The following is a 13,050-nucleotide window of genomic DNA, read 5'->3' as shown; positions in this document are numbered from 1 at the left end:
CATACAGTATTGTACACAAGGACACACACACACTATTGTACACAAGAATACATACAGTATTGTACAGAAGAACACAACAGCTCACTTTTAACATCATGGAAAGGTTGGTTTGTTTGCTGTTTAATGCCCCACTCAATTTTCCATCTATATGCTGGCAGTCTGTATATAGTCAAATCTGGACCAAACAGTCTAGATGAAATCTGTACCAAACAATCTAGTGACCGTGATTTGGATACAATTACAAGTGTCTGCAAAGTCAGCAAGCCTGATTCTGTTAGCCGCCTTACATGGGTTGTTGAACAACAATTCTAATTTGGAAAGAAAGGCTCCTAAATAGCTGAGTAAATCCATATATTCACTTAGCCTTGGAAAACTCCATTTCATGTGACTGATGAAAGGCATAGGTTCTACACATGACATTCTGTGAACCATTGTACATATTCTCTTTTGATTTATCTGTGTAAGACTTGTGTTAATATATGTCATTAAGATGTCATAGACATTTGCAGAAATGGTATATGACATGTTTCATATGACCCTGCCATCTTTGAAATGAGACTACACCCTGATATTAATTATGTCAAATTGGAGTACGTTGGAAACACAAAGACTCCTCTAAAGCAAATGGTACAATTGTGGCACAAGCCCATTGTATAGCCACTGTTTGCCAGGAACTATTGAACACTGTGTGATTTATGCTTGGGGAAAGAAACACGACTGGGGAACACTTGGAACCCATTTCAACATCTCCATCAAAACATCAAAGACAATTTGCGATGTTGCTGCAATGACAATCATTTTGTAAACAGGCTCTGAATGCTGTCAGCGTGATGGATACCTTTGCTGGGATAATTTCATGAACAGGTGTCATGAACACATTTCATGTGTCATGAACAGGTAGGAGGAACTGGAGGTCCAGCAAGTTCTGCAGAAGACTTAAGCAGAGATCTGTACTCACCTGAATCTACGGAACCATCATCAGAGGCTGTGTTGGCAAATGATACACTCTTTCCATCTGAAAGTTGGAGAGCAACAGCATCATCATAGTATTCTTGATCCACAGTGTTGTCAGACTCAGAGTAGGAACGCTGACAAGACGAGTTGGCCCCAATAGGCTGGTAATGCTGGTCTCGTGCTGAACTACTGCTGTAACTACGCTGAGGTACTTGTTGACGGTGAGATAGGCGAGTTTTGTTAGGATTAACCAGTGCTCCATGACATGTTAGTGGTGCTGTTAGAAAACAGGTTAAAGCATAGCAGTGCTCAATTGTGGATGGTAGTGTTGTTAAGAAAACAGCGCAGTTAGTCACTATCTAATATTTTCTTGTTCTAATTCCTGATTTCCAATACAAGAAACATTCCATATAGACACAATAAAGGGTTTACACATGGACAGTACAGGGTATACACTGGATATCACATGGACAGTACAGGGTATACACTGGATCTCACATGGACAGTACAGGGTATACACTGGATCTCACATGGACAGTACAGGGTATACACTGGATATCACATGGACAGTACAGGGTATACACTGGATATCACATGGACAGTACAGGGTATACACTGGATATCATATGTGCAGTACAGGGTATACACTGGATCTCACATGGACAGTACAGGGTATACACTGGGTATCACATGGACAGTACAGGGTATACACTGGATCTCACATGGACAGTACAGGGTATACACTGGATATCACATGGACAGTACAGGGTATCCACTGGATATCACATGGACAGTACAGGGTATACACTGGATCTCACATGGACAGTACAGGGTATACACTGGATATCACATGGACAGTACAGGGTATACACTGGATATCACATGGACAGTACAGGGTATACACTGGATCTCACATGGACAGTACAGGGTATACATTGGATATCACATGGACAGTACAATGTATACACTGGATCTCACATGGACAGTACAGGGTATACACTGGATTTCACATGGACAGTACAGGGTATACACTGGATATCACATGGACAGTACAGGGTATACACTGGATATCACATGGGCAGTACAGGGTATACACTGGATCTCACATGGACAGTACAGGGTATACACTGGGTATCACATGGACAGTACAGGGTATACACTGAATCTCACATGGACAGTACAGGGTATACACTGGATATCACATGGACAGTACAGGGTATACACTAGATCTCACATGGACAGTACAGGGTATACACTGGATATCACATGGGCAGTACAGGGTATACACTGGATCTCACATGGACAGTACAGGGTATACACTGGATATCACATGGGCAGTACAGGGTATACACTGGATCTCACATGGACAGTACAGGGTATACACTGGGTATCACATGGACAGTACAGGGTATATTATTGCGTGGAAAGTGCAGGGGATACATATGTTCACAAGTTAATTTATTCCCATGATTACATAGGTTATATCTAATGTTATGGTAATTCATGATGTCATCCAGTCTGGTGCTCACTACTCACACTAAGGGTAAAGTGACATACAAATGCTTACCTGTAGGTTATCAAGGCAAAGATGATAGCCAGATAAGACTATCAATACTCTAACAGTGAAAAGTATCAATATAAACAGAGGGTGATGAGTGCACTTTGAGAAGCAATCGATCTTTGATTACTGATTACTCACATCACTACACTTTATTATACAAGCATGAACAAGGAAAACCTTCATCATCCTGCACCCGATGAGAGACGTGAATCATTCACCATCTGCACCTGATGAGAGACGTGAATCATTCACCATCTGCACCTGATGAGAGACGTGAATCATTCACCATCTGCACCTCATGAGAGACGTGAATCATTCACCATCTGCACCTGATGAGAGACGTGAAGTATTCATCATCCTGCACCTGATGAGAGACGTGAATCATTCACCATCTGCACCTGATGAGAGACGTGTAGTATTCATCATCCTGCACCTGATGAGAGACGTGAATCATTCACCATCCTGCACCTGATGAGAGACGTGAATCATTCACCATCTGCACCTGATGAGAGACGTGAAGTATTCATCATCCTGCACCTGATGAGAGACGTGAAGTATTCACCATCTGCACCTGATGAGAGACGTGAATCATTCACCATCTGCACCTGATGAGAGACGTGAAGTATTCATCATCCTGCACCTGATGAGAGACGTGAATCATTCACCATCTGCACCTGATGAGAGACGTGAATCATTCACCATCTGCACCTGATGAGAGACGTGAATCATTCACCATCTGCACCTCATGAGAGACGTGAATCATTCACCATCTGCACCTCATGAGAGACGTGAATCATTCACCATCTGCACCTGATGAGAGACGTGAAGTATTCACCATCTGCACCTGATGAGAGATGTGAATCATTCACCATCTGCACCTGATGTGAGACGTGAAGTATTCATCATCCTGCACCTGATGAGAGACGTGAATCATTCACCATCCTGCACCTGATGAGAGACGTGAATCATTCACCATCTGCACCTGATGGGAGACGTGAATCATTCACCATCCTGCACCTCATGAGAGACGTGAATCATTCACCATCTGCACCTGATGAGAGACGTGAATCATTCACCATCTGCACCTGATGAGAGACGTGAATCATTCACCATCTGCACCTGATGAGAGACGTGAAGTATTCATCATCCTGCACCTGATGAGAGACATGAATCATTCACCATCTGCACCTGGTGAGAGACATGAATCATTCACCATCTGCACCCGATGAGAGACGTGAAGCATTCACCATCTGCACCAAGTTTTCTCAAGTTTTGGTGACAGTAGTCTTCAGACACTTCAGTAACAGCAGCATTGGCAACAAACTACTCATTTCTTTCAGTTTTGACAACAAACCCTCGTCTTGTCTATCGCGTGATAAACAAACAAATGACTGATTGGTAAAATAATAATCTCTGTCACAATTTCTTATATCTACATTAGCCAAAACACTTCCTGTGCTTCTACATGTGAGTCTACATGTAAACATACCCTTCTTGTTGGGTCCCCCAGTAGGTTTTAATTTAATATCAGCAAGCTGTCTTTGGAATCCAGTCATGGGTGAAGTTTTCTTCTTCGTGTTGTTATCCTGTTCTGGAGGTTCTGGGAGAGGCCGTTGTGGTGTCTGGCTGGGTGACACGAGGGTTGGGCTTTCACTTGGAACTGGCACTTAAATAGTAGAGTGACATTACATACAGAAATAGTACAGTGTATGCAAGTAAAATGACATAATAGTCAATCGACTTAAGAATATAAAACATGCAAATAATCTCATATTCAGCTAAGAAATGCACAATGAAGAGAAACTTTAAACATTATTCCTGTTATGGATGTATTATAAAACTCAGTTACCTTCAGTGTGAAAAAGAGTTGCTTGATTTGAACTGGTAGTATGAAAGTAACAAGTATGCGAGGCTGTTTTCATCCGCCACAAGTTTACAACAATATTCCATCTATATGATGCAGGCAAATGACTTATTATTATCAGATCATCCATAGTATGAGATCAGGAGGGTCAATGACACAACAAGGTAACAATGCCATAATTGAACCTAGTCATCAAGGCCAACTGTTCAATCTTGTTACCAGTAGTCTGCATGCATGAGTTGCTCTAATCCAGACCCTCAGGAGTTGATAGCAAACAAAGTTGAAATGAACAAGAAACAGAATAGATTATCAGGATGTGTTGTCACTTATGCACCACAAGATATTTAGTATTCTTTGTGCTAATTTTGAGAGGTGAATGTTTAAACCATTTATGCATAGCGTCCTGGATTTTCAATAAATTTTGTGAGCTGGTTTCTTTCGGCAAGCTATGAAAGGAATAAGGTGTCATTTTGCCAGTAAATAATTTTTTCCATACTCTTTTACACTCCAAAAGAGTGTCCCATAAATGGTACAATATGCAGATGAGATGAATTAAATTACATAATTTATTAGGTTTAGGTCGTGGGTGATCAACATCTTAACTCTTAAAATTGACTTTTGATGGAGACATTAGACACAAGATATTACGTAAGTTTCACCTAGCTGACACCTAAAGTAATGTGTACAAACATCACTGTACGTGATCGTTATTATATTGACACTGGCATGAATCAAATGATTGCAATATTTTAGTTAGATAATTGTTAGAATTCACAACACTTCACAAACAACTAAGAATAGACACAGTGAAGAAGAAATCTAGTCACATATCAGTGGGATATACAGCAAGATAGTTGACAGTTAAATAAACTTCATAAAACCAAGGCCTGTCTCACAAAGTCAATGAAGCTAAGAACATCTATAGAGAGAATACTCCGGTAATACATTCAAGAAGCATACACAATTATACATAGGATGAGAAGAACATTGTGCTTTTAAAGATTCATGCTGATTCCAAGACAGTTATTACAGAAGTCCAAGAACATTCATGCAAGGTGTAGTACAGTGTATGCAAGGTGTGGTACAGGATATGCAAGGTGTGGTACAGGATATGCAAAGTGTGGTGCAGGACATGCAAGGATTAGTACGTGACATACAAGGTTTCGTACAGGGCATACAAGGTGTGGTACAGGACATACAAGGAGTAGTGAAGGACATGCAAGGAGTAGTACAGGACATACAAAGAGTAGTACAGGACATGCAAGGAGTGGTACAGGACATACAAGGAGTAGTACAGGAGATGCAAGGAGTAGTACAGGAGATGCAAGGAGTAGTACAGGAGATGCAAGGAGTAGTACAGGACATACAAGGAGTAGTACAGGAGATGCAAGGAGTAGTACAGGAGATGCAAGGAGTAGTACAGGAGATGCAAGGAGTAGTACAGGACATGCAAGGAGTAGTACAGGAGATGCAAGGAGTAGTACAGGAGATGCAAGGAGTAGTACAGGGCATACAAGGTGTAGTACAGGACATGCAAGGAGTAGTACAGGACATACAAGGTGTAGTACAGGACATGCAAGGAGTGGTACAGGACATGCAAGAAGTAGTACAGGACATGCAAGGAGTGGTACAGGACATGCAAGGAGTAGTACAGGACATGCAAGGAGTAGTACAGGACATACAAGGAGTAGTACAGGAGATGCAAGGAGTAGTACAGGACATACAAGGAGTAGTACAGGACATACAAGGTGTGGTACAAGACATGCAAGGAGTGGTACAGGACATGCAAGGAGTAGTACAGGAGATGCAAGGAGTAGTACAGGAGATGCAAGGAGTAGTACAGGACATACAAGGAGTAGTACAGGAGATGCAAGGAGTAGTACAGGACATACAAGGTGTGGTACAGGACATACAAGGAGTAGTACAGGACATACAAGGAGTAGTACAGGACATGCAAGGAGTAGTACAGGACATACAAGGTGTTGTACAGGACATGCAAGGAGTGATACAGGACATGCAAGGAGTAGTACAGGACATACAAGGAGTAGTACAGGAGATGCAAGGAGTAGTACAGGAGATGCAAGGAGTAGTACAGGACATACAAGGAGTAGTACAGGACATACAAGGAGTAGTACAGGACATACAAGGAGTAGTACAGGAGATGCAAGGAGTAGTACAGGACATACAAGGAGTAGTACAGGACATACAAGGTGTGGTACAGGACATACAAGGAGTAGTACAGGACATACAAGGTGTGGTACAGGACATGCAAGGAGTAGTACAGGAGATGCAAGGAGTAGTACAGGAGATGCAAGGAGTAGTACAGGACATACAAGGAGTAGTACAGGACATACAAGGAGTAGTACAGGACATACAAGGTGTGGTACAGGACATACAAGGAGTAGTACAGGACATACAAGGTGTGGTACAGGACATGCAAGGAGTAGTACAGGAGATGCAAGGAGTAGTACAGAAGATGCAAGGAGTAGTACAGGACATACAAGGAGTAGTACAGGACATACAAGGAGTAGTACAGGACATACAAGGTGTGGTACAGGACATGCAAGGAGTGGTACAGGACATGCAAGGAGTAGTACAGGAGATGCAAGGAGTAGTACAGGACATACAAGGAGTAGTACAGGAGATGCAAGGAGTAGTACAGGAGATGCAAGGAGTAGTACAGGACATACAAGGAGTAGTACAGGACATGCAAGGAGTAGTAAAGGACATACAAGGAGTAGTACAGGACATGCAAGGAGTGGTACAGGACATGCAAGGAGTAGTACAGGACATACAAGGAGTGGTACAGGACATACAAGGAGTAGTACAGGACATACAAGGTGTGGTACAGGACATGCAAGGAGTAGTACAGGACATACAAGGAGTGGTACAGGACATACAAGGAGTAGTACAGGAGATGCAAGGAGTAGTACAGGACATACAAGGTGTGGTACAGGACATACAAGGTGTGGTACAGGACATACAAGGAGTAGTACAGGACATACAAGGAGTGGTACAGGACATACAAGGAGTAGTACAGGACATACAAGGTGTGGTGCAGGACATGCAAGGAGTAGTACAGGACATACAAGGAGTGGTACAGGACATACAAGGAGTAGTACAGGACATGCAAGGAGTAGTACAGGACATACAAAGTGTGGTACAGGACATGCAAGGTGTGGTACAGGACATACAAGGAGTAGTACAGGACATGCAAGGAGTAGTACAGGACATACAAGGAGTAGTACAGGACATACAAGGAGTAGTACAGGACATGCAAGGAGTGGTACAGGACATACAAGGAGTAGTACAGGACATACAAGGTGTGGTACAGGACATACAAGGAGTAGTACAGGACATGCAAGGAGTAGTACAGGAGATGCAAGGAGTGGCACAGGACATGCAAGGAGTAGTACAGGACATACAAGGAGTAGTACAGGACATACAAGGAGTGGTACAGGACATACAAGGAGTAGTACAGGACATGCAAGGAGTAGTACAGGACATACAAGGTGTGGTACAGGACATGCAAGGTGTGGTACAGGACATACAAGGAGTAGTACAGGACATGCAAGGAGTAGTACAGGACATACAAGGAGTGGTACAGGACATACAAGGAGTAGTACAGGACATGCAAGGAGTAGTACAGGACATACAAGGTGTGGTACAGGACATGCAAGGTGTGGTACAGGACATACAAGGAGTAGTACAGGACATGCAAGGAGTAGTACAGGACATACAAGGAGTAGTACAGGACATACAAGGAGTAGTACAGGACATGCAAGGAGTGGTACAGGACATACAAGGAGTAGTACAGGACATACAAGGTGTGGTACAGGACATACAAGGAGTAGTACAGGACATGCAAGGAGTAGTACAGGAGATGCAAGGAGTGGCACAGGACATGCAAGGAGTAGTACAGGACATACAAGGAGTAGTACAGGACATACAAGGAGTGGTACAGGACATACAAGGAGTAGTACAGGACATACAAGGAGTAGTACAGGACATACAAAGGGTGTTTCAGGCCATGTAGTGTGTATATAAGAAAGCCAGGAAGTAGGTAGGGGAGACAAACGTGACAAACCTTGTTTGTTCAAATAGCTGAGGTCACCTAGAATTCCCAGATTGGGAACAGATTTAGCTCTACTTGTCCATCGAGGGTGTAACTGTTTAACAGCGCCTGAAATTTGATAAATGACCAGAATTCTTAATGTTTTATTTCATCACAACTGATGTCCTTCATTTGTCACAAGTTGAGATATATACTTGAAATAAGAACTGTTCCCTCAGGATTATGGTTGTCTTTTATCTGTGGGTACCAATGAGTTATATCAGGGACTATTAAATAAAAATGGATGTTTTAACAATGTATGCTTTTCCTCCATCTAAATGCACATAGTCCTCCTCTTCACCTTCGAATTCTACTTCATCGTAATCAAAGAGTAAAATCACAGGCTTCATCTGATCAGACAGATTTTGCAAAACTCTTCAAACAAAACATTAATGCCTCTAAGAATAAGTCCCTCCAAGAGATATAGCCACCTAACTGACACTCCATAGTGAGGCACAAGAGTTTCAAATCCACAGTAGCAGCTAGATCAGATGGTTAAACCTAGCCAATCATTTATGAGCCGTAAAGACAACTTGAAGGCTGTTTGGGTGCTCTGCTCTGAAGAGCCTGTAACACCTACTACCTGAAGGTGGTGGCCGATTTCCTCTGGTGGGAGACACGAAAGGCTTGGAGCGGACCAGATAATGTTGAGTCAGTTGGCAGGTGGCAGGAATTGCCTATGGCACAACATACATGGGCCCTGCTGTCAGTCCCTACCGTTTCCAAGACAGACAAATCGCAGCAGCAAGTGTCCAATTTACAGATTGCTACCTGGGCACAGGTTCAGACCTCAATCTTCATCTAACCCTGGTGGCTCAAACAACTTCAAAGGCTGACGTAAATGATCTAGACTTTTTCCTACCTCCAGGCCAGGGGGTAAGGAATATTGACTAAGATCAGCCAACCGTTACTCCTCTTCCTTACAACATGGACTTGGAAAGAGATTATGAATTCAGATACTCATTTACCCCTACATAGCAGAATACAACAGAAATGGATTCTCTCGGTCATAGAACAGGGCTACCTAACACCATGGGACACTCTTCCGACATTGACTTGTAGCCCCAGGGGAGGCCAGAAATTTCAACATTTAGACCCATGCTTGACAGCATCACCTCTGGAGATAGAACAGAAGAGAGCTATAATCAAACTGGCCACCCAAGACACATCCACGGGCTTTTACTCTCCAGTTTTCCTGGTACCCAAGGACACAGAAGAGATGCACATGATCCCAGATCTCAAGATCCTCAACAAAAATAATCTCAGGACCCTTCTGTTTGGCAATTTGCTAGCACCACAGTGATTATGAACCTGACTATAGAGATTCTAAATCACAGACAAGTGACTATCCATGATTATGTGGACGTACTCCCCAGCAAGGAACATCTTGACTCATGTTCCAGAAAAATAGGCAAGATTTATCATTCGTATGTTCACCCATCTAACAGTCCATCTGGACAAGTCCAAACTTAAACAATCAAGTTTTTGCCAGCGATCCTACACGGTTATCCTTTATCTAGTCACCACCAGAATGTTGGATAGCCATTCAGGGCAGGACATACTCTGACTACTCAGTTCCCCTCAAGTGTCAGTATGATCATGGATGCCACAAATAGGATCACTAACTCTTTCTGGACACTATGGGTGGATCCGTCTACAAATTTTAATAAACCAGTACAGGAACTGTTTTTCTGGAGTTGAGAAAGAGCCTCTATGGAGGACAAAGGATTCCAATGTCCTGTCAGGAGCCCCTTTCGTCCATTTCTTCTAAGACAGTTTATGACAAAATGAGGAACAAATACATGTATTGTTGATAATTATTATTACAGTTACCTTTGGATTATGGGATCTAGGTGATCCTACCTCCCTGGTATCTATTGCAAAAGATCATTAAGACAAATAATGGGGTTTTCAAATATTCCTGTTGTGACATCACAGCTAAGGGAGACAATAACTCATCTACATAGGAATGCCATTAGGAATAACTATGACCTTTTCATTTACATTTCTGTATGTGTCAGTGGTACCCATGCTCGGACAAATTTAGGCAACCATACTCCAGAGGCAGGCTTACCATAAATTACTACCAATAATGTAATTGTTCCTATATACATCATCTATTTCTGAAATAAAACAATTTACAATACTGTATTCACTATACACAGAGGTAATATATGACAGAGGCAGATATATACAGATGTGCATTAAACATGTACTGGTGCGATATTAGTACATTTAGCCCATTGTGTACATGACAAATAAGCCTATACATATATATGAGCAGTCACATCATGTGCAAATACTTATGAAGTAACACAACCATTTAACCAATAAGGAACATACAATCTACAGTGATGAATAAAATTCCAACATGAGCTTTTAATAATATACCCACTGTCCAGAAACATCTCACTTTTGAGCATATGGTTACAATCTGTATAGCAGTTAGGTATTAGTCAGAGTGTTTTCCCAAACTATGCATTCCTTTTAATAACTAAATTGATCACTTGTACTGTACATGTACCTGAGTCAAATACCAACAAATTGGTTGGTATTCACATGGGCAAGTGTGCAACATCATATGCATTGTATTAATTGATTGATGGTTCACTATTAGGTGTAAGCGTTGAAGTATAGGTACAGATTAGATCCAGGAATTCTAACACTTTCACACTGGACACAGCTGAACTGGGCCTGTGGTTACTTGGGTGTGATGTTAGAACTGTCGTCATCACTGATGACAATCTGATAGTTGTTGAGACTGCAGGTTTTCATGAAACCAGGTAATTTGAACTGTCACCACATATAAGCAATATGGGACGTATGCATTCTAAGATACTAGTTTTCAGAAGACGGTAAATGCAAGTCCAGTGTTAATTATTACATCTATTATGAGATATATATACATAATAAGATACTTAATGCATGATAACTTCTTTATCATATGTGATGCAGTATTTCGGAATAGATTCTGATTGTCACCCTTGTCTGATAACCATATCTTGTGACAAAACAATCTCAAATGCATTACGTTGAGTTCTTCATCTCATCTACCTGTCCCAGACACAGGATTAAAAACAGATACCATAATAAATTTGTTAATGCAGTACCTGACTAGCATAGTTAGTGTGAAATCTGATGTAAGTAAGCATGATTATCCATTCTGTGTTTGTAAGTAATCTATATTTCTACTGATCACTTGGTTTACGGTTCACAACTGATATACAAAGAATTGGTTGCCAAAACAAAACCATTACATTAGAAAACACTTTTAATTGATCTGTAAAATATTTGGCATTTGTCTGAAAAATTAGATCACAGAAAATGCATTTAATGAATTTATATAATTCCCTCCCTCTAATTATCAATAATCTGATGACTTGCCAAACCAAAAAGAATATTTTTTCTAAAGTTCTTTATAGGTTGGCAAAACCATAAACCAAGCACTGTAAAAAGTAGTTAGGTTTATGGGAAAGTGAATGGTGAAGAATTAATTCGTGCAACTGCAGCACTACCTTGTGTTCTGATGTCTGCTGCAACATGCAGGTCTGGCTGGCTCTGTCGACGTCCTGGCAATGTAGTCATAGTGTTTGAGAGAATTGGATTGGACACTGTGTTGAACAGTATTTCAGTTATTTCACAACATTTGATATAGAGGACAGGGACATGCATGGTGATATTGGATCCATGTGCGTTTCATGTAATCATGATGTTGTAGTCCCCCATTATAGAATACAAGGCTACCGTGGGCTGGGTATTCAACAGCACTTTCAGCATGTTTCTTGGAGGATGACACACAGAAACCTGATCACACTAAACACACCATTAATTCACTTAAATACATACGAGTACATGTGTGGTGAGATTTGATTGTATGGGAAGCAATGTCAAATTGGTATTGATGCAGTGAATCCCTGGATGGGAAGTGAACCCCAGATCTTCTCATATGAGGTCAGACACCTTGTCCACATAAGTACAGAAATAAACACTGTCAGCAGACAGACAAGGTAAGGATATCATCTGCAAATAAGAACTGTTCCCTCACGATTATGGTTGCCTTTAATCTGTCTTACTCTGGCTCTCCAGTGAGATATCACTTCTACCCATCTGGTTCTCTAGAGAGATATCACTTATACCTTACTGTCTCTCCAGTAAATTATTCCTGCCTCTCCACTGAGATATCACTTATACCTCTCTGGCTCTCTGGTGAGATATCGCCTATATCCTACAGGTTTTCTTGTGAGATATCACTTATACCTTACTGGCCCTCCAGTAAAATATTCCTGCCTCTCCACTGAGATATCACTTATACCTTCCTGACTGTCTGGTGAGATATTGCCTATATCCTACAGGTTCTCTTGTGAGATATCACTTATACCTTACTGGCCCTCCAGTAAAATATTCCTGCCTCTCCACTGAGATATCACTTATACCTTTCTGACTGTCTGGTGAGATATTGCCTATATCCTACAGGTTCTCTTGTGAGATATCACTTATACCTTACTGGCCCTCCAGTAAAATATTCCTGCCTCTCCACTGAGATATCACTTATACCTT

At 41.5% G+C, this 13,050-nt stretch overlaps 1 protein-coding gene across 6 annotated transcripts in view; it reads right to left on the bottom strand.

The window, feature by feature from the left end:
- LOC137278095 (uncharacterized) overlaps nucleotides 1–13,050 on the bottom strand; it is a 39,398-nt gene that overhangs the window by 2,909 nt on the left and 23,439 nt on the right. Inside the window, exons 16-19 of one of the 6 annotated variants that reach the window (XM_067810205.1) lie at nucleotides 12,009–12,062; nucleotides 8,467–8,562; nucleotides 4,005–4,181; nucleotides 959–1,015 (exon numbers count right to left, since the gene is read on the bottom strand). In XM_067810205.1, coding sequence (XP_067666306.1) covers nucleotides 959–1,015; nucleotides 4,005–4,181; nucleotides 8,467–8,562; nucleotides 12,009–12,062 — 384 coding nt within the window. Of the gene's footprint in view, nucleotides 1–958; nucleotides 1,232–4,004; nucleotides 4,182–8,466; nucleotides 8,563–12,008; nucleotides 12,105–13,050 lie in introns of all 6 variants that reach the window. The other 5 variants (XM_067810202.1, XM_067810201.1, XM_067810204.1 and 2 more) reach the window with 5 other exon arrangements.

The sequence above is a fragment of the Haliotis asinina genome, chromosome 3 (genome assembly GCF_037392515.1).
Source record: "Haliotis asinina isolate JCU_RB_2024 chromosome 3, JCU_Hal_asi_v2, whole genome shotgun sequence".
In the NCBI taxonomy this organism is placed as follows: domain Eukaryota; kingdom Metazoa; phylum Mollusca; class Gastropoda; order Lepetellida; family Haliotidae; genus Haliotis; species Haliotis asinina.
This window is presented reverse-complemented; position numbering and strand designations above follow the sequence as displayed.